The sequence below is a fragment of the Acipenser ruthenus genome, chromosome 52 (genome assembly GCF_902713425.1).
Source record: "Acipenser ruthenus chromosome 52, fAciRut3.2 maternal haplotype, whole genome shotgun sequence".
Classification (NCBI taxonomy): Eukaryota; Metazoa; Chordata; class Actinopteri; order Acipenseriformes; family Acipenseridae; genus Acipenser; species Acipenser ruthenus.
This window is the reverse complement of record NC_081240.1, coordinates 7,190,532-7,214,819: the sequence shown is the minus strand read 5'-3', so window position 1 is coordinate 7,214,819 and position 24,288 is coordinate 7,190,532. Positions and strand designations below refer to the sequence as shown.

The window sequence follows — 24,288 nt, the reverse complement described above, 5'->3', positions numbered from 1 at the left end:
TAATGAAATGTTTACCTCCATGATTTACAAAAATGTTGGAAAAAGTTAATTGATTTAAATTATCTGCGAGTTTAAAATATGGTTACATTTTCTTTGCACACAGTACAGTAGCTGCGTTTTATTTCTAAATTGTTAATGATATATAAACTGGAAGCAGACACTCAATTTCTCTAAATTCATGACAAACAATACAAAATGAGAAGTCCACTGCAAAAGGTGCAGAAGTAAGAAAAAAAAATGTACAAGACCTAATGTATTTGTGTGACAGGGTGGCTGGGCGGTGACGTCAGGTCAGAAGCAGGAAGGAAACTGACACCAGTACTGTAGTTTCAAAACAAACGCCGCATGTGCCGTTTTATTTAAATACAAAAATAAAATAAAGGTTTAAACAAAAACACTGTGCTCACAGAGCGAAATAAAAAGGTTAAACAAATATAATCTCTAACACCAACAAATAAAATAATCCAGGTCAGGCTGGGCAAATCGCTTTCACTGTTCCTAGATTTTGCTACATAAAATTTAGTTTCCCTCTCGCTCTCTCCGCTCTCGCTCCTAAAATATGATAGTAAAGACAAAACACTGAAAACAGCATAACGTACCAGATTTGAATGGTCACTTCTGTGATTTCAAAGCGGAAGTTGTTTAAGAATGCGCGAGAAAGCGCAGTGCGCTGAGTCTCCCGATACGCATGCCAGCGTCAGTGCCTCCTGGCGCTGGCGTATAACACCTGTAACATGTTAAACCAGCGCTCAGTGTGTAACACCTGTAACATGTTAAACCAGCGCTCAGTGTATAACACCTGTAACATGTTAAACCAGTGCTCAGTGTATAACACCTGTAACATGTTAAACCAGCACTCAGTGTGTAACACCTGTAACATGTTAAACCAGCACTCAGTGTGTAACACCTGTAACATGTTAAACCAGCACTCAGTGTGTAACACCTGTAACATGTTAAACCAGCGCTCAGTGTATAACACCTGTAACATGTTAAACCAGCGCTCAGTGTATAACACCTGTAACATGTTAAACCAGCGCTCAGTGTATAACACCTGTAACATGTTAAACCAGCGCTCAGTGTATAACACCTGTAACATGTTAAACCAGCACTCAGTGTATAACACCTGTAACATGTTAAACCAGCGCTCGGTGTATAACACCTGTAACATGTTAAACCAGTGCTCGGTGTATAACACCTGTAACATGTTAAACCAGCACTCAGTGTGTAACACCTGTAACATGTTAAACCAGCACTCAGTGTGTAACACCTGTAACATGTTAAACCAGCACTCAGTGTGTAACACCTGTAACATGTTAAACCAGCGCTCAGTGTATAACACCTGTAACATGTTAAACCAGCACTCAGTGTGTAACACCTGTAACATGTTAAACCAGCGCTCAGTGCCGCACCGCCGCGGACCAGCAGCCAATTGTAAGCTAGCAAGCCAATATAGAAAGTGTCACATGACAATTGTTCGTGTGGTGTTTTAGCTTGCTGAAATCATCTTTATAAACTTTATTTTTATTTTTGATGGCGCACATTGTAAGTGATATTCTGGAAGACGAGACTCCCCTTTCAAAGCGTGTATAAACAATCAATCAGCAGCGACAGTGCCTCCCGGCAGCTTTTGTCGAAATTCTCTTTTTATATTTATTTTCTGTTAACATTAGTTTATAGATAATCTTGTTTGCTTTTAAACCAATTAAATTGTTAAAAAATAAAATAAAAAAACGACTATTCTATAGTCCATTCATTTTAATTCCGTACATGGTCTTGTTGTACTAGTGCTCAAATATACACTCCCTTTTTTCTTTCTATATTTACCCCAAACCTCGCTTAATATAATCTTAGGAAATGACATGTCAGCACTGTGCTTGCATCCAGAGCGCGTCTGCCGATGAAAATACAAATACGGCGAAAAACAAAACAGTATTCGGTTCAACAGAGACAGTCATTAACTTAAAAACAAATAAGCGAAATGCTCCGTGTCTGTCTGTGTAGTTTGAAATTTGAATGCGTCGCCCCTGCTTGTTCTGCGACGCTCAGCCAATAGGCAGGGACGGGACATTGAAAAGAATTGTGGGAAATGTCGTTTTAAGACCTTGAAATATACCATTGCTTCTATGCCTGATCCCACATTTCCCACAATTTATTCTGGTAAGCTGTGTACTCTCTAACTCCCCCACACTCCTCGGTCCCTCCTAGTTACTGGGAAAGGTTCCTGTGCCCTTTCATCCAAAGACAGGCATTCTTTATAACTGTAACAAGTTAATAATACTGACATCAGCATAAGACACGTACGTACCTCTCGACTACCGTGTGGTTTGGGGTTTGAGTCCAGCCCAAACAAAGTGGAATGCAAACTGTGCAGGTGGCTCTTGACAAATGGAGGCACGACCAATCTCCAAGCTAAGGGGGGCTGTTTAAATAAAAGCCTTTGTGTCTGTCCCTGTCCAAGGGACAGACACAAAGATAAGAGATACTTGCAGTACAGGGCTGTCAGTCATATCTCTTATGCTGGATCCTGGTGAATGGCCCCGCCCACTCGGGTTACACTGCGTTCTGTAAATGGGGTGTAGGAAGAAATCTCAGACTCGGAAGCTGCTGCAATTTATTTTCCTTCCCTGCAAATAAGCAATTCAGAAGGTTATTTAACAGGGTTCTCACCTGCTTTTATAAGACAGACAAGTGCTACATTTAGCTCTTGTTAGCAGGCATGCGGGTCTGCTTATCGGTCCCTGTGCACTCTGGGAGGACCTTGATTTTGCTTTTGCTTTCTGAGGGGTGTTCTCTTAGCTTTTTAATATAGAGAGGCTGCATAATCGTTTGATATAGTTTAAGACGTGTTTCACTGTTTTAGTGCTCCATCCAGGCAGTTTTGTCTGCCCAGCTTTCACCCACATCCCAGATAAGGTAAATGCTGTTACAACTATTCCACAATGAGATTACAAAAATATATCATTTAAATTTGAGTTTACAGAAAACTTGTCTTATTCAAAAATATGCTAAATCCACTGTTGGAGGACCTGCCTAGGAGCCGGTCACTTGAATGGAGAAATGGCAGCCCAAACAATTCCTGTAGAGACTGAGCGCTCCAGGCACAGCTACACCATCAGTGCTACCAGCATCTGGTGAACCAGTATCTGAAACTGAGAGCTTATTGAAACGGCAGCTTCCTCTGTAGCTGCAGACATCTGAGATGGAATGTGTTAAGACACAAGTATTTATTTTCTGATACACATTTAATAATATCTGTGTATTTAAGATGGTATCTTGTTTTTTTCAGTTTTTGCACCACTCTGAACAACTAGAACAAAAGTTAATTTAAACAAAGCATAGTGAGCGCTAAGTTCCCTCTTAATAGGAGTAAATAGTATTTAAATTGGATGTTAGATTGTTTGCGAATTAGATAAGTGAAGTCAAACACATGCAACGAATTATTCCCCAACATTGTTATTTGCAGAAAACATATATTTTGAATTTTGCACTTGTAGGTGCACTTGCATAATTATTCACAACCCCTCCTTAAGAATTGCTGAATTCCGCCATCAAAAATTCGCAACTGCCCTTGCGAAACTCGCAACTCTTCTGAATATCTGGTCCAATGTTGTTCTTGTGTTTTTTTTTATTTATATATATTTTTTTAAGAGCTAACAGAAATTGAGCAAACAGAATTGTAAACTTGGTGTTTTTCCGCAAGGAGAATCCACCCCTAACCAACACGTCATCAGCCAGTGCATAAAGGCTCTGTGTGTTATTCTCGCGTGTCGCTTCTTTTGTTTTGGCTGCTTAGTCAAGCACTGGGAAGCGAAATGGGAGTCGACCGCTTAGAGCCTGGAGTAAGGACTACCCTCAGGCACAGATCCCTGAGGTTTCACCCCCCCAAAAAAAATATGTGAATCAGGGTTTTTTCCCTAGCTGAGTGATGAGTTGGGTTAGTTATAGAGGCTGCATAATCTTTTGGTATAGTTCTGTGGGGTGAGTGGTTGGGCTGGAGAGGCTGGGTTCTTTCCCCCCAGCGCAGTCATGCTCTGGGGGACAGGCCATGTCTCGGCTTTCATTTTTATAATTTTTTTAAAAATATTTGTGGGGTAGGAGGCAGGCGCCACTGTGATGTGCGTTAATCATTTATTATTATTTTCCATTCATGGTTTGTCGGCCTCGTCTTATTGGTGGGGGGGGAGCCCATAGCCACTTCCTCTCTGCGGCACTGGGATGCATGGAACTGTTCATGCTTTTCCAATCGGTCTCGCGCAGCCATCGAGCACCCATGGACGAGGCCTCATTGCCAAATTTATCTTTCACAGGCCCTGAGCGCCCATCACAGCCATCGGGCCCGAAGCGCCCATCACAGTTCATTAAATCATCTGTAATTGCAATCATTCATTCATTGCGGATTCTCCGAGCTGAAAAGAATCAGCTGCAGCAGAGATGAAGAGACAGTGCGAAACAAAATCAGAAAAAAGAAATTGTGAATTAATGAAAGTTCAGGAGGGAGTCCATGCAAAGCCTCAATTCTGCTAAGCTGTGTAATCTCTGGGCTCTATTTAGCAAATATGTGCACAGCCGCTATTGCTTGGGCAAAAATGACAGCATTAGCGATCCGCTGCAATAGCGCACAAAAACATGATTTAGAAGTCGGGTCCCATGACAGTTTGTTTGCCCACACGTGCGCCTGATTCTGATGCTCTAACTGTTTGCAGATGTTTTTTGTGATTGCCTTAGGGGTTTGCAAACGTTGCTAAATAGGTTCCATCTATCTCCCTCTCTCCTAGTTTCTGGGAAAAAGGTTCCTGTGTTCTCTTTCATCCAAAGGCAGGCCGTTATATCTGTAATATTTAATTATACTGACATCAGGATAAGACACGTGTCACCACTTAGAGACAGACTACGCCACCTGGTGGAGAAACTGCAGACACCAGGCCCCGTTAAAGTATGGAGGGAAAGATACTTCCCACAGGTACTGTACAGAGTATCTTACAGTTCTTAACATTTACCATTAACTTCTACCGTTTCTCTTTTCAGGTTCTTTATCTAGATCCACACCTCAGGCTTCAAACATGAGAGACAACACAGGTAAGTCATTTAAATAATTTAGCTACAACAACCCTATCTCCATAAAACTTCTCTACGACCTCCAGCACTCGTGGCCCCAGCTGTAGGTGCTAAAAGTAATACCTCCCTCCTTGCATCCCCTTCTAAAGCACGTATGATAAAATCTACCTTCTGTCCTTCATCTAACATTTGCAGTCTCAATATGGTCTGTAGCTGTGCCTGCCAGTCTCCAAATTTTACTTCACTACCTATCCCCTTTAACTTTGGGATCCATGGAGCTCCCATAAACATGGCCATCACTATGGTTACCGCTTCTGGAGGTGCTACTGCCTGTTGACCCTGCCCTGGTGTGGATTTAACACCTAGATCCTGCCGACTACGTCAAAAAGAGCAATGTCACCACTTGGAGTCAGACTACGTCACCTGGTGGAGAAACTACGGGCACCAGGTCTCGTTAAAGTATGGAGGGAAAGATACTTCTGACAGGTACTGTACAGAGTATATTACAGTTCTTAACATTTATCATTAACCTCTACTGTTTCTCTTTTCAGGTTCTTTATCTGGAGCCACACCTCAGGCATCAAACACGAGAGACAATGCAGGTAAGCCATTTAAATAATTGATTTTGTAGGGACATTCCAGAAGTGCTGTGTTGTCTTTACACATGCTTGGGTCTCAAGCTGTGTAAAATAAATAATGCAATAAGGTTTTTTAAAATGTTGACTTAGCCATGTATACAACCCAGTCTCACGAGAGAAACGTCAACAGATTAACGTTTTCTGCTTTCTGGGGGAAAAAACGTTTCGTGGGTAACGTTTTCACTTTCAACCACAGTGCTTCACAGCAGCTTTTGTCGAAATTCTCTTTTTATATTTATTTTCTGTAAAAATTAGTTTATGGATAATCTTGTTTGTTACAAAACAATTACTGTTCTATAGTCCATTCATTTTAATTCTATACACATGGTCTTTTTGTAGTAGTGCTAAAATACACACTCCCTTTTTTCTTTATATATTTACCAGAAACCTCTGTTAATATAATTTTAGGAAATGACATGTCAGCACTGTGCTTGCATCCAGAGCGCGTCTGCCGATGAAAATACAAATACGGCTAAAAACAAAGCAGTATTCGGTTCAACAGAGAGTCAGTAGCTTAATAACAAATAAGCTAAATCATGCTCCGTGTCTATCCTGTACAGTTTGAAATTTGAATGTGCCGCCTCTGCGACACTCAGCCAATAGGCAGGGACGGGACGTTGAAAAGAATTGTGGGATATGTTGTTTTAAAACCTTGAAATAAACCTTTTGCTTCTATGACTCGATCCCACATATCCCACAATTCTTTTCACCTGTAGAATTCTCTGATGCTTCAGCTCACGGACGGATGGCCTGACATTCTCCTGTAGAATCTTCTGATACAGAGCAGAATTCATGGTTCCTTCAATGATGGCAAGGCGTCCAGCTCATGATGCAGGAAAGCATCCCAAAACCATGACACTACCACCACCATGCTTGACTGTTGGTATGAGGTTCTTACTGTGGAATGCAGGGTTTGGTTTTCGCCAGACATAACGAGGCCCATGTTGGCCAAAAAGTTCCACTTTTGACTTATCTGTCCATAGAACATTGTTCCAGAACTCATGAGGATCATCCAGGTGCTTTTTGGCAAACTTGAAAGAGCATTCATGTTCTTCTTAGTGAGCAATGGTTTCCGCCTTGCTACTCTGCCATGAATCCCATTTTAGCCCAGTGTCTTTCTGGTGGTGGAGTCATGAACACTGACCTTAGCTGAGACGAGAGAGGCCTGCAGATCCCTGGATGTTCTAGGGTTGTTTGTGACTTCCTGGATGTTTTTACGCCTTGCTCTTGGAGAGATTTTGGCAGGACGGCCACTCTCCTGGGAAGATTCACTACTGTCCATTTGGACAATATGGCTCTGATTGTGGTTCAGTGAAGCCCCAGAGCCTTAGAAATGGCTTTGTAACCCTTTCCAGACTGATAGGCATCAACAACTTTTTTCCGGAGGTCTTCAGGAATTTCTTTTGTTTGTGGCATGATGTGCCTCTAGAGCAGGGCTTCTCAAACTCGGTCCTGGGGATCCTCTGTGGCTGCTGGTTTTCATTCCAACCGAACTCTCAATTACTTTAGAAACTTAATTGAACTGATAATTTGCTTTATTAGACCTTTTTTACTTGTTTTCAGCTCTTGAACAGTTGCAGTTCAAGTTACTTACAAAATGTTATAGCTAACTTGAAATATTCAACTGTTCAAGAGCTGAAAACAAGTAAAAAAGGTCTAATAAAGCAAATTATCAGTTAAATTAAGTTTCTAAAGTAATTGAGAGTTCAGTTGGAATGAAAACCAGCAGCCACAGAGGATCCCCAGGACTGAGTTTGAGAAGCCCTGCTCTAGAACCTGTGTGCTGACAACTTCACCCTGGTAAGGGTCAAAGTTAGTCAGATTTATATTGGGCAGGGCTGGCCCAAATCAGGCCTGGTTGTTACCCAGAGTACTCAAACAGCTGACCCTAATTACCCCTTTAATTGGGTTGAGCTAACTAGGGTGGGGGGGCAATAACTTTTTCACACCTGAAGATTGCATGTTTGATTACCTTTCACAACAAAAAAACAAATGAAAGAAGCACCAAACTTTGGGGTAATTTTTTTTCTCTCAGACTCCCTCTATATACTACTACAACCCACAAAAAAATCTGACCAAATACAATGTGAAAAATGTGCAAAAATGCACAAAATCAGACAGGGGGCAAATACTTTTTCACGGCACTGTTGGTGAAGTCAGTGATGAGAATATCTATACTTTCAGTTCTTCTAACTGAGTCCTGTGAGGAATACACTTAGTTTTATGAAAGCAGGGTTTTTCCTGAAAGTCATTTCTGTCACAATATTTTGTCCTTGTTCATTGCAGAGTTGAGGATTGTGCTGCTTGGGAAGACTGGAGTTGGGAAGAGTGCTGCAGGAAACACCATCCTTGGAAAAAGGGAGTTTGATTCGAAACTCAGCTCCACTTCCATAACTAATAAGTGTAGGAAGGGCACAGAAGAAGTTGCTGGGAGACACGTAGCTGTGATTGACACTCCCGGCCTGTTTGGCACAGAGCTCACTGCTGATCAGATTAAACAGGAAATTGAGAACTGTGTCACTCTGTCTGCCCCGGGACCCCACGCTTTGCTGTTGGTGCTACAGGTAGGCCGATACACCCAGAGAGAGACGGAAGCAGTGAAGATTATTTTGGGTGAGAGTGCTGCCAGATACATGATGGTCCTTTTCACCCATGGAGACAGTCTGGAAAATGGCATGACAATTGAGGAGTACATTAAGGGAGTCGAAGGGGATCTCCAGCAGCTTATTGATAAATGTGGGGACAGGTATCATGTCTTTAACAATAAAGACAAGCGCAATACAGCTCAAGCTATTGAACTGGTCATGGAAATAGAGGCAATGGTGGAAACTAATTGTTGGAGTTATTACACCATGGAGATGTACAATAAGGCAGCTGCATCCACCAGTCAAAAACTAGAAACAAAAGAGAGGAAGGAAAGTTCACAGAATATGAAAATGGTGGAATCTAATTATGAGAGCTGCTACACTGTCAATGCATCCACCTGTCAAAATGTAGAAATGGAGAAGGGGAAAGTGAAGGAAGAAGAGCCACTGTATAAGTTCAAATGTAGTTTAATATAATCTGTTTAACATCTCTGATGTGTTTATTGAATGTCTTCTGCATGTTATTTTCTGTACTAATATGAGCTTGACTTTGTATTTTTATTTGAAGCAGTCAATGATTAATAACCAAAGCTTAACATTGTATTTAGCTCTATAAATCAGTATGAATTTCCTTTTAGTACACCTTCTATTGCCATGCATAAAAAAGCTAAATACAAAATGAATTCTGTGTCAGTAAATTCTGAAAAACAAATAAATTGTTAAGAAAATAAATGTTTCTGTCTCTTCATTTAATTGAATATAACTCATTTCTGTACTCTGGTCCTTTGCTCACTAAACATATAGGTATACCTGAATACATAATTGTGTCTTCTTTAAACACTTGGTAAAGAATTTACAATCCATCCCACAGGAGCAGCGGTAACCCGCATATTATCCATTGACTACCGATGCAGAATGACTGTGTGGGACAGATGTTCTTCATTTACACAACACACATTCATGGTGGCACTGCCATTGCAAAAGCATGTTTTGTGCTAAATGGCTTCTCTGCATTCAAAAACAGCAGCACCTGGGAAATCTAATTCTTTCACGTACTATATTCTAAATCTTTCACATACTATATTCTAAATCTTTCACGTACTATATTCTAAATCCTTCACATACTATATTCTAAATCTTTCACGTACTATATTCTAAATCTTTCACATACTATATTCTAAATCTTTCACATACTATATTCTAAATCCTTCACATACTATATTCTAAATCTTTCACGTACTATATTCAAGTCCTTTGAAGCCCAGCTGATCAGGTGTTATTGGTTTAGTAAAGATGTTTTGCAACATGGCTGCTAATATTTGGGACAGATTTTTTTTTAGACAATAACTGTGGTATCAAAGGTAGTCTTGATTTTCCTTGGGGATGACTGACTGAAATAATTACATTATGGGAGTGGGGGTGGGGGGGGTGTCACAGGATTGGAGCAATAATTTGTTGTATTTTATTTGTTTGTAAAATTCACTAGGAATACTGTCCTCCCTTGCAGTTCTCCCTGATCAGGAAGTGGCTTACTCTGTTGTCTCTCTTCATCAATCTTGGAAGCCCTTAAAGAAAACATCTGAGAATCTCCTTTTTTTGCTCTTATTCTCTGATTCATATAGATGGTGATAGAATGATACATGGAGATTCTCAACATTCATTCTTATTACAATAATAATTTTATAATAATTTAGCAGTTTTAGTTTTCTGATGGGACTCTTCATGCTGCAGAGACATATTTTTAAGCTCTTGTTCAATAAAATCTATTTACTTTCTGTTCCATACATAAAATAGCTGCTTTTTGAACAGACATTGCTCTCAAATACGGCATAAATGCCCCTCAGAAGCAGGAAGAATGTCTCTTTCTGGGGTTAGTCTCCACAGATCTTTTAGGTCAATTCAGATCCATCCCAAAGCTTGGTTGCAATGTTTATATTCTTGCTCCAATCCTGTAATTATTGTCTTCTTTGCTTCCTGTCAGCCAGAAGCACAGTGCACCTGATTAATCAGTGGCAGGAGATATTCTAGAGTTCCTCTGAGCAGCAGTGGTGTTCTAGTTCCCCTGAGTCAGCTGTGCTCGCTGGCTTCGGCTGCAGTCTGCCTGGCATCCCCCGCAGCAGCGAGCAGAGCGACTAGCTCGCTACACTGTGCTGCACCCCTTGCATTGGTCATGTGTGCAATCCTAGTAAACATCAAATGAGTTGCTGTTGAATTCTCAGTCTATTAGATACTTTTAGGAGCCATTCAAAATGATCATCAATTACAGAAAACGTACACAACAACTGCTGTAGCATTGTGGAGCTGAAGAGTTCTATACTGGTATGCTTATCTAAGGCTCAACTTGGTGTAGATTTCCTATTCACTCCAGCAGTATAATGGAAGCTGAGGCAACTGGATCTCCGGTGAGCCGTCCATGTCAGGCCTGATGAGAAACGTAAAGAAACAGAACCATTGCAGAACCATTGCCGTGCCGCTGTCTGTCTGTCTGCCATTGAAGATCATTGAGGGTATAGTTAGCACACTGTGGTCCCATTCTACCAGCCTCACCCCATTGTAGCTGCCCTATACTTGTGCTACCATTGCCCCTCAGTGTGATACAGAGCCATTGCAGTGCCGCTGTCTGTCTGTCTGCCATTGAAGATCATTGAGGGTATAGTTAGCACACTGTGGTCCATTCTACCAGCCTCACTCCATTGCAGCTGCCATTGTAATACAGAACACTATTTTCTATATGCACTCACACACACACACACACACACACACTGAGGCACACACACTCACACACACACACACACACACACACACACACACACACACACTCACTCTCTCTCACACACACACACACACTCACACACACTCTCTCTCTCTCACACACACACAGACACACACACTCACACTCACACATACACTCACAATCACACACACAATCACACACACATACACACACACACTGACACACACACACTGACACACACACATAAACACTGTGTAAAGTGGGGTGGATGTGCCCCTCAGTGTTCAAAGTTATATCAAATTGATTAGACCATACAACTGAATCTTTTCCCATAACTTGACAATGCAGCTACTGTTCAACCACCTTCACTGATTTAGTTTTCTGTATTTTCGGTCACCTGATCACTCTTCAATTGAACAGACTACAACATTGCCTGCTTGTGGTACAGCGGCTGTTCTTTTCTCAGAAAAGTGGACCTTTGGTGCCCCCTAGTGGCTATTCCTCATAGTTACATCCAAATTTCTAGTAACTCTTCATACACGCCTTTTTTTTTTTAAACCCAGGCCCTGAATGACTTCAAAATGTACAGGTTTGGTTTAATTTAAAATTACTAAAAGAAACAACCAAATTCAATGGCAAATGTTTGGACCAGAAGTCTTCAGTCTTCAGGTTTCCGTTTGTTTCTAAGCATGCATTGTTTTCCAGTGCACATAAACAGCACATACAGACACAGTATATTACACAAAACACAGACCTGGTGGATCAAAGTGGAGTGGCAAGTTTCTCTGAACAAACAAAACAGGCAGATAGGTGCATCTGTGAAGTTTTCCCTGAATGTCCCGGCTGGCTGTAGGTAGAGTCACCACTACGAGACTTGAAAGCAGCGTTCTGTTTATTTAGGTGAACACAGCAGAGCAGAGTTACAAATGTAACAGGGTCCAAATGACCCGTTATTTCACATTTCTATTTTGCACTTATTTATTATTTGTATATTTTGATTTGTGCACGATTTCCTTGATCCGGCACTTCCATTGATTTTGTAAGCTAATTAATTAATGACCCAGCAATTGAAAATTCGCACCTGATTATAAATACCCCTTGATTTTAGTTTTCCATGATGGCCATCCACCGTTTGTCTTGTCTATCTGTCTGTCTGTCTGCCTGCCTGTCTGTCTGTCTGTCTTTGTTTGTGCGTGTAGGAAAGGGGACCTGAGACGGAATGAAAATAAATGGTAAACCTAGTAAGTTGCTGCTGCTGTGACGATGACAATGATGATGACGATGACAATGATGATGATGATGACAATGTTGATGATGATGATGACATTGATGATGATGATGATGATGATGATGACGATGACAATGATGATGATGATGATGATGATGAATAGTTTTTATCGATGTCCCCTCCTCTGCACGCACTGGCGTTTTGTGTTTTGTGTTTGTTTTTAAACCGGTTGTTTTTATTTTCGGATTTTTACTGTGATTTTAAACGAAACCCCTGTTTAATAGTTTTTTTTTGTACAAAGCACTTACGTGCTATGGTAATGATCTGCTGCTAATTCTTAATTCTGTACAATAAAACATTTTTAATTGACAATAACTGTGTCCTTGTTACTCTCTTCCCTGATTTGCCCTCCGAAAAAAAGAACTTTAATTCTGAGGGTGCAATTCCCTCGCTGGCGTAGTCAGGGCTAGCTTGCAGGTGTTACACAAACAATTCACTGAACAGACACTGCAATGTTTCTGTAAATACAGTGTAGTGGGATTGTTCATGTGTGGGTTTGTACCCAGCTCATACAGTGTAGTGGGATTGTTCATGTGTGGTTATGTACCCAGCTCATACAGTGTAGCGGGATTGTTTATGTTTGGGTCTATACTCTCCTCATACACATTTACTTAGATATACTGTTTACTGTCTTCTGTTCAAATGCGGTGACTTCTTTAGTGTCATATAGAAGTCTTATTTCACAAGGCACAAGGTCTCAAAGAGGGGTGACTTCTGGACCATTCTGGACAACAGACTTGCCGCATATTTTCACTGTCAATGTGATCAGCAGCCCATTTACACAACAAGTTACACGTGTGTTCTACAGATAGCAGGTATTCACAAACCCGTGTCGCTTTAGCTAATCTGAAGAGTGCTATGAATGCACATAATGATGATCGAATCCAGGAACTGTGGGGTTCACTCTTAAAATATAACATTAACTGTGATCCTTCACACTATATGGATCAGATAAAGAGAGCACGTTCCCATATGTGCCACCTGCTGCACCTGTATAACGTGTCTCTCCAAGGTGCTGTAGCGCTGATACCTCTGCACCTGTATAACGTGTCTCTCCAAGGTGCTGTAGCGCTGATACCTCTGCACCTGTATAACGTGTCTCTCCGAGGTGCTGTAGCGCTGATACCTCTGCACCTGTATAACGTGTCTCTCCAAGGTGCTGTAGCACTGATACCTCTGCACCTGTATAACGTGTCTCTCCGAGGTGCTGTAGCGCTGATACCTCTGCACCTGTATAACGTGTCTCTCCAAGGTGCTGTAGCACTGATACCTCTGCACCTGTATAACGTGTCTCTCCAAGGTGCTGTAGCGCCGACACCTCTGCACCTGTATAACATGCCTCTCTGAGGTGCTGTAGCGCTGATACCTCTGCACCTGTATAACGTGTCTCTCCGAGGTGCTGTTGCACTGATACCTCTGCACCTGTATAACGTGTCTCTCCAAGATGCTGTAGCGTTGATACCTCTGCACCTGTATAACGTGTCTCTCCAAGGTGCTGTAGCACTGATACCTCTTTTTGTACAGAATAATGCGTATGTTTTCAATAGGTTGGTATCTTATCGATCTATCAGTAGCTTTTACAAGCCTTGCTAGTTGTTTTTATTTATGTTTAAAATCTTTGAGAAAGAGAGATATGCACGTTTCGTTTTCATAATTTAATAATACAAAGTTCCATACCCCCCCCCCCTTATTTAACATATCTTGATAATATAACTGGGATAGTAACTTGTAGGGCTTCTGATTTTCGGTGTTTCCGCCGACTTTTCTGCTCTCGTTTAAGAATTCAATTGATACATGTTAAGCCGTTCGTGTATCTCTATCACAACTGAGGAACGTGTTCATAGTAACATTGGTTTGATTTACGGGGATTTATCTATGAGACAACTAAATGGGCTTTTAAATCGTAAGTCTTTTCCATTTTAAATACAGTCCCGCAGAACGATTGTAATAAAGTGTGTCCAGCATAAAATACTGTATTTTTCATTTCTTAAGCTTATAATCACTTTCTGTAGCATTTGCAAATGCCTTAACAGGTCAGATTTTTTTTACATTAATTAAAATGTGTAACTTTCACACCATTTTAAATTCCTAGCAGTTTATATATTTTCTTCTGATTTTTAAGTAAGATGTTGTTATTTATGGATAAATCCAAAAATACACCGATATCTGCCACTGCTTTTTTTTTTTTTTTACATTTAAAATGTTTTTCTGTTTTTAGAAACACCTTATTTTGTGTCTAATGTGAGGTGATAGGAAGCCAAGGACGTCAAAAAAAGCGCCAATTTTCTTTTTTAACTGATCTTTAGAGTCTGACCTTCCCGTAACTAGCGAATACAAATACAGTACTTTGATTTATTTAATGTTCAATAAATGTTTTTAATTATAATTAAAATTACTGTTTTTTTTAAATCACTTTTGCTTCCAGACATACAGCTCAGTAATGTTCCTGCTCCAGAACTGAAGTCTGTCTGAATTGCTTCTTTATATTAAACAGATGCGTTTCGTATGTACAGAACGGTATCTAATTAACTGGTAGGTAAACCTTTGACATAGTCTGGTCTGCTGGTATAGTTTAGTTACAAAGACCTGTATGAAATAGGCTGGTCTGCTGGTATTGTTTAGTTACAAAGACCTGTATGAAATAGGCTGGTCTGCTGGTATTGTTTAGTTACAAAGACCTGTATGAAATAGGCTGGTCTGCTGGTATAGTTTAGTTACAAAGACCTGTATGAAATAGGCTGGTCTGCTGGTATAGTTTAGTTACAAAGACCTCTATGAAATAGGCTGGTCTGCTGGTATTGTTTAGTTAAAGCAGCACTGTGTGGTCATTGTTATAGTAGAATATATTTTTTGTGTGTTTAACACTTTCTCCAAAGTTTTTTTGTTCACTTCACGTTTCCAGAGAGCAGCTGCTGTTGACAGTCCACTTAGTTTATGTTCATTTCAGAAGGAGGCGCAGAACAAAACATGTATTGAAAATTAAAACTTTACAAAACATTTAAAGAAAAAGTACATGAAAAAAAGGTTTGCATTAATTGAAGTACAGAAACATAAAAAAAAGGTTATTAAAATGTTGCTTCTTTACATTCATGTTTTGGTTTTAATTTAAAACCTGATTTTAAAGATTATTGACCTTAAAGGGTGCTTTGAATAATAATAAACCATAAAATTAATAAACAATAAACTGCTCCCCCTCTCTAAACAACTTGATTTAAACCATAAAGAGTCTTTAACAAAACAGTGCTTGGAACAGTCCTGAAGGTTGTGTGAATAGAGCCCTACATTTCCAATGGAACCACACCAAGTGAAAAGAATTGCTTTCAATCAGGCTCTGCGCAGCTGCAGAGTTTGTCCTGAAGAGGGCGACAACGGCCAAGCTTAAAACATGTTTCTACTTTTCCAATTTGGGCAGATTGTACATGTAATGCAATTTGATTGTCATTTACGATATCCATGGAAATATCTTCTTTATTGTGATGATATTTCATTCACATTATTGTTAAAATAAGCAAAAATAAATATTGCAACTGAACTGCATACCAAGTAGACCAACTGCATCTAGTGAAGTGCTTGTGAGGGTAATTATCCAACCATTTCAGAATTCCAAAGAGATCATTTACAAACATAATAATAATAATAATAATAATAATAATAATAATAATAATAATAATAATAATAATAACACAAGGAAAAGGCATCTTGTACCTATTGATTGCCTTTATAAAGGTATGCATGAAGCTCCAGGTTTATAGATTTACCAGATGTAGCTAAATTATATAAATAATGCTTGTCATTGTCTAGATTATTGTTTAAGAGACTCACGCACGCACACACACTCACGCACGCACATATATATTTAGAATAAATAAATTGTTTCCGAACAGATTCCTCAGTGCTGTAGCATGCTGAAAAAAAAAACACCTTGATCAAAGGGAAGCCGATATCCGAACACCCTTGTATTGAGGAGACTAAACTGCAGTTCTTTGTTTCTCCCAGCAGGGGGGCGATAATTTCTCGGTGTTGGAGGTATTTTAACCCCTTCAATTTTCACTTTCAGTTCTAGATTTCTTCAATGGTGACAAAAAATGGGACAAAAACATTGGAAAACCTGCTACATGCAGCACACACTTTTGTGTCATCCACAGGCCTGATTGAAATGGTATTCCTGACATGTATTCTGTGATGTGTAAAAGATGCATCTCCCTGACACAAGTCTGTTTGAGTCACGATGGGACCACAGATCTGACAGACTTTGATAGAGGGCTGATAAGAGGTGCTTGGCTGGCAGATGCGTCCTTTTTCAAATAGGCACAAATTACTACTGAGGCTTTTTCACAAGGAACAGTCTCTAAAGTGATGTGACTCTCTCTATGTATGGGCCATTCTGACTTGACTGCAGATTTCCACCCCCAATACAACACAACCTGAAGGAATTAGAGGCTGGTAATCATTGAGGAATGGTCCAGTATCCCTCCAGCACAATTTAAAAAGCACCTTGCAGAATCGCTACCTGACACGTCCAATCAGTGCCGTGCTGGCTGCCCATGGAGGCCCTACACCATATTGACACTGCTATGGCAGGTGTTTCTGTTTTTAAAGCAGATTAATTTAAACTACAAAATAAATGGCCCATACAATGAAGTGTAAATCATTTGTGTTTAATGTGATTTGTCCTGATTTGTTTACAGCTAATATACAGTTTTATATTTTCATGTATTGCATATTTCTTATATCATCTATTCAGTGTTTATAACACATTATAAATGCTGCTACTACCCTGTTTGACTTGTTCTATAATGCATTATAAAACATTTTAACCCATCTTAAGCCTCTATAACGTGTTAATAGACTATTTAAAAATGACCCCTTCATATAAAGTGTTACCATAAACTTCAGCATCAAGTTCAAACGCTATTCAGCTAACAGGATTCTACTGTATACAGGAATCTGCTAGAAACTACACTGACATGCCTTTGACATGGCAAGTATTGTGAGCTGCTATTTACACGACCTTACATTGATAGGGATTGGAGCTGACAAAATAATCCCATGAATCTCAGCTGCTGTGCACTTCCATTCGTTATAAAGGTCTCAAATGTACAGTGTTGAAAGAAACACCTGCTCTAGTAAACATGCACCTTGAAGCTGCATCCACACCCGACGCGACCTGGAAACGATCCTAAAGACTGGAAATAAATACATGACCCCGCCCACGCATTCCTACTGGACACACTAGAGATGGGCGGTCCCATTACAAAACAGAGCTTGCTTTGATAAAAGTTTACCACCCTGACCTCCGGCAACTCCGATGTAATATAAAGGCTGGACTTGTGAAATCTATAGAGCAGAGTTATTGAACATCCCTATATATCCAGCAGTGTTGTTGTTCTCATTATCAGTAGTAGTAATTGTACAGTTGTAGTATTTTTTTTTTCGTGGTTCTGGTAGCAGTAGAAGTCCAATCTGAAGCCGGTGCATCTCCAGCTGTCAGAAGAGCTGTCTGATATTTTCAACACGATTATTTTATTGTTATACATTTTAAATATGCAATCCCAACCGTGTTTCTTTACAAATTCCTTCCTGGATCCTTTTTGTTTATTAACTGTTTAAAGTATTTTATAGTGCAACATTATTATTATTATTATTATTATTATTATTATTATTATTATTATTATCTATGCATTCAGACACTCTATCAGTAAACTAAAAACACTCCTGTATTTCACATGAAGTGTTGTGTTCAGATTTGCTATTATTACTATTCATGTATTTGTCAGACGCCCTTTGTGCCACCTGGCGGCCACAGCTCGTAATGTTTCATAAAGAAATTAGAAAAAAGAGTCAGAGCACATTCAATGGAGGAACTAATTTCACGAATCAGTATGTATTTTTTTTTCTGAGGCGCTGCATAGACTGTATATCAGACCGCATTTTATAAGCGGGTGTATCTGCGCATGTCGTTAACCTGAAAAGAGAAGCGCTTCCATCAGCCCCCATAACTAAACTCACACATTATAGTCTTGTATTATTAACACATACGTTTCCGCTGAGATTTTAATTGTTTAGTCTAATTGATATTTTTAGTAACCTAGTGACTGACTTCAGGGTCACCAGTTTAACATTATAAAGCATCAGATTTGTTTTTTCTCAATTTGTTGAAAATGGATTGTACCGTATTGATATTAAGACAATAAAACGCAAACTTGAGTAAGGAATGGATTATTTATTACACAGGCTACGTATTAGCAGTTACCATCATAACATGTGAATAAGTTAGTTAACATGGATTTGGCATCAGAAACAGACGGATTTACTGTTTAATTTATTCAGAAGAATCAGGATACAGTTTCATATTTGTCTGTTTCCTGACTGGGTGAATCATTCGGCTGCACATTAACCCCAATTCTGCAGACTCTGCTGTGTAACAGAAGCAGGGCTTGTGATTGTCGATGCTTTACCCCGAGTTCTTCTCCGCTCTCCTTTAACAATTCAATTGATACCTGTGAAGACATTCGTGTATCTCAATCACACTGAGAAACGCGTTCATAATAACATTGATTTAATATACTGTTATTTTTCTGTGTAAATAGGCTTTTAAATTGGCCAAGGTTTCATTTTTTCACTAAAAAGCAGAACGAGATCGCAACATGTCAATAAGCGACTCATCTTTATTAAAGATATTATTATTATTATTATTTATTTCTTAGCAGACAGCCTTATCCAGGGCGACTTACAGTAGTAAGCAAATACATTTTAAAAAAATAAAGTATTTTTTGTTGGACACACTTTATTACAATCATTCTGTGTGACTGTATTTACATAAATAAAGATAAGTCACTTCTGCTTTGAAATGGAAAAGTAAGACTTACGATTTAAAAGCCCATTTATGTATCAGGTATAAGGTAACAGGTATCAATTGAATTTCTAAAGGACAGCAGAAAAGTCTGAAGAAACATCGAAAATCAGAAGCCCTAAACATAAGTTACTATTACAAGATATACAGTTATATTATCAAGATATGTGAAATGAGGGGGGGGGGGGGGGGCTTTATATTATTAAATTATGAAAACAAAACTACTGATAGATTGATAAAAACCAAACTAGTGAGAACATACGCATTATTCTGTACAAAAAGAGGTATCAGTGCTACAGCACCTTGGAGAGACACGTTATACAGGTGCAGAGGTATCAGCGCTACAGCACCTTGGAGAAACAAGTTATACAGGTGCAGAGGTATCAGCGCTACAACACCTTGGAGAGACACGTTATACAGGTGCAGAGGTATCAGCGCTACAGCACCTTGGAGAGACACGTTATACAGGTGCAGAGGTATCAGCGCTACAGCACCTTGGAGAGACACGTTATACAGGTGCAGAGGTATCAGCGCTACAGCACCTTGGAGAGACAAGTTATACAGGTGCAGAGGTATCAGCGTTACAGCACCTTGGAGAGACATGTTATACAGGTGCAGAGGTATCAGCGTTACAGCACCTTGGAGAGACACGTTATACAGGTGCAGAGGTATCAGCGTTACAGCACCTTGGAGAGACATGTTATACAGGTGCAGAGGTATCAGTGCTACAGCACCTTGGAGAGACACGTTATACAGGTGCAGAGGTATCAGCGTTACAGCACCTTGGAGAGACATGTTATACAGGTGCAGAGGTATCAGTGCTACAGCACCTTGGAGAGACACGTTATACAGGTGCAGAGGTATCAGTGCTACAGCACATTGGAGAGACACGTTATACAGGTGCAGAGGTATCACTGCTACAGCACCTTGGAGAGACACGTTATACAGGTGCAGAGGTATCAGCGCTACAGCACCTTGGAGAGAAATGTTATACAGGTGCAGAGGTATCAGTGCTACAGCACCTCGGAGAGACACGTTATACAGGTGCAGAGGTATCAGCGCTACAGCATCTTGGAGAGACACGTTATACAGGTGCAGAGGTTTCAGCGCTACAGCACCTTGGAGAGACACGTTATACAGGTGCAGAGGTTTCAGTGCTACAGCACCTTGGAGAGACACGTTATACAGGTGCAGAGGTATCAGTGCTACAGCATCTTGGAGAGACACGTTATACAGGTGCAGAGGTATCAGCGCTACAGCACCTCGGAGAGACACGTTATACAGGTGCAGAGGTATCAGTGCTACAGCACCTTGGAGAGACATGTTATACAGGTGCAGAGGTATCAGCGTTACAGCACCTTGGAGAGACACGTTATACAGGTGCAGAGGTATCAGCGTTACAGCACCTTGGAGAGACATGTTATACAGGTGCAGAGGTATCAGTGCTACAGCACCTTGGAGAGACACGTTATACAGGTGCAGAGGTATCAGCGTTACAGCACCTTGGAGAGACATGTTATACAGGTGCAGAGGTATCAGTGCTACAGCACCATGGAGAGACACGTTATACACGTGCAGAGGTATCAGCGCTACAGCATCTTGGAAAGACACGTTATACAGGTGCAGAGGTATCAGTGCTACAGCACCTTGGAGAGACACGTTATACAGGTGCAGAGGTATCAGTGCTACAGCACATTGGAGAGACACGTTATACAGGTGCAGAGGTATCACTGCTACAGCACCTTGGAGAGACACGTTATACAGGTGCAGAGGTATCAGCGCTACAGCACCTTGGAGAGACATGTTATACAGGTGCAGAGGTATCAGCGCTACAGCACCTTGGAGAGACACGTTATACAGGTGCAGAGGTATCAGCGCTACAGCACCTTGGAGAGACACGTTATACAGGTGCAGAGGTATCAGCGCTACAGCACCTTGGAGAGACACGTTATACAGGTGCAGTTGCTTTCAATGGGCAGCAGGTGGCACATTTGGGAACGTGCTCTCTTTATCTGATCCATATAGTGTGAAGGATCACAGTTAATGTTATATTTTAAGCGTGAACCCCACAGTTCCTGGATTCGATCATCATTATGTGCATTCATAGCACTCTTTAGATTAGCTAAAGCGACACGGGTTTGTGAATACCTGCTATCTGTAGAACACACGTGTAACTTGTTGTGTAAATGGGCTGCTGATCACATTGACAGTGAAAATATGCGGCAAGTCTGTTGTCCAGAATGGTCCAGAAGTCACCCCTCTTTGAGACCTTGTGCCTTGTGAAATAAGACTTCTATATGACACTAAAGAAGTCACCGCATTTGAACAGAAGACAGTAAACAGTATATCTAAGTAAATGTGTATGAGGAGGGTACAGACCCACACATGAACAATCCCACTACACTGTATGAGCTGGGTACATAACCACACATAAACAATCCCACTACACTGTATTTACAGAAACATTGCAGTGTCTGTTCAGTGAATTGTTTGTGTAACACCTGCAAGCTAGCCCTGACTACGCCAGCGAGGGAATTGCACCCTCAGAATTAAAGTTCTTTTTTTCGGAGGGCAAATCAGGGAAGAGAGTAACAAGGACACAGTTATTGTCAATTAAAATTGTTTTATTGTACAGAATTAAGAATTAGCAGCAGATCATTACCATAGCACGTAAGTGCTTTGTACAAAAAAAAAACTATTAAACAGGGGTTTCGTTTAAAATCACAGTAAAAATCCGAAAATAAAAACAACCGGTTTAAAAACAAACACAAAACACAAAACGCCAGTGCGTGCAGAGGAGGGGACATCGATAAACACTATTCATCATCATCATCATCATCATCATTGTCATCGTCATCATCATCATCATCATCATCATTGTCATCATCATCATCAACATTGTCATCATCATCATCATTGTCATCGTCATCATCATTGTCATCGTCACAGCAGCAGCAACTTACTAGGTTTACCATTTATTTTCATTCCGTCTCAGGTCCCCTTTCCTACACGCACAAACAAAGACAGACAGACAGACAGGCAGGCAGACAGACAGACAGATAGACAAGACAAACGGTGGATGGCCATCATGGAAAACTAAAATCAAGGGGTATTTATAATCAGGTGCGAATTTTCAATTGCTGGGTCATTAATTAATTAGCTTACAAAATCAATGGAAGTGCCGGATCAAGGAAATCGTGCACAAATCAAAATATACAAATAATAAATAAGTGCAAAATAGAAATGTGAAATAACGGGTCATTTGGACCCTGTTACATTTGTAACTCTGCTCTGCTGTGTTCACCTAAATAAACAGAACGCTGCTTTCAAGTCTTGTAGTGGTGACTCTACCTACAGCTAGCCGGGACATTCAGGGAAAACTTCACAGATGCACCTATCTGCCTGTTTTGTTTGTTCAGAGAAACTTGCCACTCCACTTTGATCCACCAGGTCTGTGTTTTGTGTAATATACTGTGTCTGTATGTGCTGTTTATGTGCACTGGAAAACAATGCATGCTTAGAAACAAACGGAAACCTGAAGACTGAAGACTTCTGGTCCAAACATTTGCCATTGAATTTGGTTGTTTCTTTTAGTAATTTTAAATTAAACCAAACCTGTACATTTTGAAGTCATTCAGGGCCTGGGTTTAAAAAAAAAAAGGCGTGTATGAAGAGTTACTAGAAATTTGGATGTAACTATGAGGAATAGCCACTAGGGGGCACCAAAGGTCCACTTTTCTGAGAAAAGAACAGCCGCTGTACCACAAGCAGGCAATGTTGTAGTCTGTTCAATTGAAGAGTGATCAGGTGACCGAAAATACAGAAAACTAAATCAGTGAAGGTGGTTGAACAGTAGCTGCATTGTCAAGTTATGGGAAAAGATTCAGTTGTATGGTCTAATCAATTTGATATAACTTTGAACACTGAGGGGCACATCCACCCCACTTTACACAGTGTTTATGTGTGTGTGTCAGTGTGTGTGTGTCAGTGTGTGTGTGTATGTGTATGTGATTGTGTGTGTGATTGTGAGTGTATGTGTGAGTGTGAGTGTGTGTGTCTGTGTGTGTGTGAGAGAGAGAGAGTGTGTGTGAGTGTGTGTGTGTGTGTGAGAGAGAGTGAGTGTGTGTGTGTGTGTGTGTGTGTGTGTGTGTGTGTGTGAGTGTGTGTGCCTCAGTGTGTGTGTGTGTGTGTGTGTGTGAGTGCATATAGAAAATAGTGTTCTGTATTACAATGGCAGCTGCAATGGAGTGAGGCTGGTAGAATGGACCACAGTGTGCTAACTATACCCTCAATGATCTTCAATGGCAGACAGACAGACAGCGGCACTGCAATGGCTCTGTATCACACTGAGGGGCAATGGTAGCACAAGTATAGGGCAGCTACAATGGGGTGAGGCTGGTAGAATGGGACCACAGTGTGCTAACTATACCCTCAATGATCTTCAATGGCAGACAGACAGACAGCGGCACGGCAATGGTTCTGCAATGGTTCTGTTTCTTTACGTTTCTCATCAGGCCTGACATGGACGGCTCACCGGAGATCCAGTTGCCTCAGCTTCCATTATACTGCTGGAGTGAATAGGAAATCTACACCAAGTTGAGCCTTAGATAAGCATACCAGTATAGAACTCTTCAGCTCCACAATGCTACAGCAGTTGTTGTGTACGTTTTCTGTAATTGATGATCATTTTGAATGGCTCCTAAAAGTATCTAATAGACTGAGAATTCAACAGCAACTCATTTGATGTTTACTAGGATTGCACACATGACCAATGCAAGGGGTGCAGCACAGTGTAGCGAGCTAGTCGCTCTGCTCGCTGCTGCGGGGGATGCCAGGCAGACTGCAGCCGAAGCCAGCGAGCACAGCTGACTCAGGGGAACTAGAACACCACTGCTGCTCAGAGGAACTCTAGAATATCTCCTGCCACTGATTAATCAGGTGCACTGTGCTTCTGACTGACAGGAAGCAAAGAAGACAATAATTACAGGATTGGAGCAAGAATATAAACATTGCAACCAAGCTTTGGGATGGATCTGAATTGACCTAAAAGATCTGTGGAGACTAACCCCAGAAAGAGACATTCTTCCTGCTTCTGAGGGGCATTTATGCCGTATTTGAGAGCAATGTCTGTTCAA

The 24,288-nt window shown here is 40.6% G+C and overlaps 2 protein-coding genes across 2 annotated transcripts in view; both read left to right on the top strand.

The window, feature by feature from the left end:
• LOC117968552 (GTPase IMAP family member 8-like) overlaps positions 1–24,288 on the top strand; it is a 424,412-nt gene that overhangs the window by 309,893 nt on the left and 90,231 nt on the right. The gene's annotated exons all lie outside the window — the stretch shown is intronic.
• Positions 5,028–9,002, top strand: LOC131723045 (GTPase IMAP family member 9-like). Its single transcript, XM_059016370.1, has 3 exons — positions 5,028–5,076; positions 5,607–5,657; positions 7,980–9,002. Exons 1-3 carry the CDS (start codon positions 5,061–5,063, stop codon positions 8,753–8,755), a joined length of 843 nt encoding a protein of 280 aa, XP_058872353.1. The 5' UTR covers positions 5,028–5,060; the 3' UTR covers positions 8,756–9,002.

Excerpts from the sequence above, each read along its gene's own strand:
- LOC131723045 (XM_059016370.1), top strand. Across the intron at positions 5,658-7,979 it reads AAACACGAGAGACAATGCAG|AGTTGAGGATTGTGCTGCTT; the intron begins GTAAGCCATTTA and ends TGTTCATTGCAG.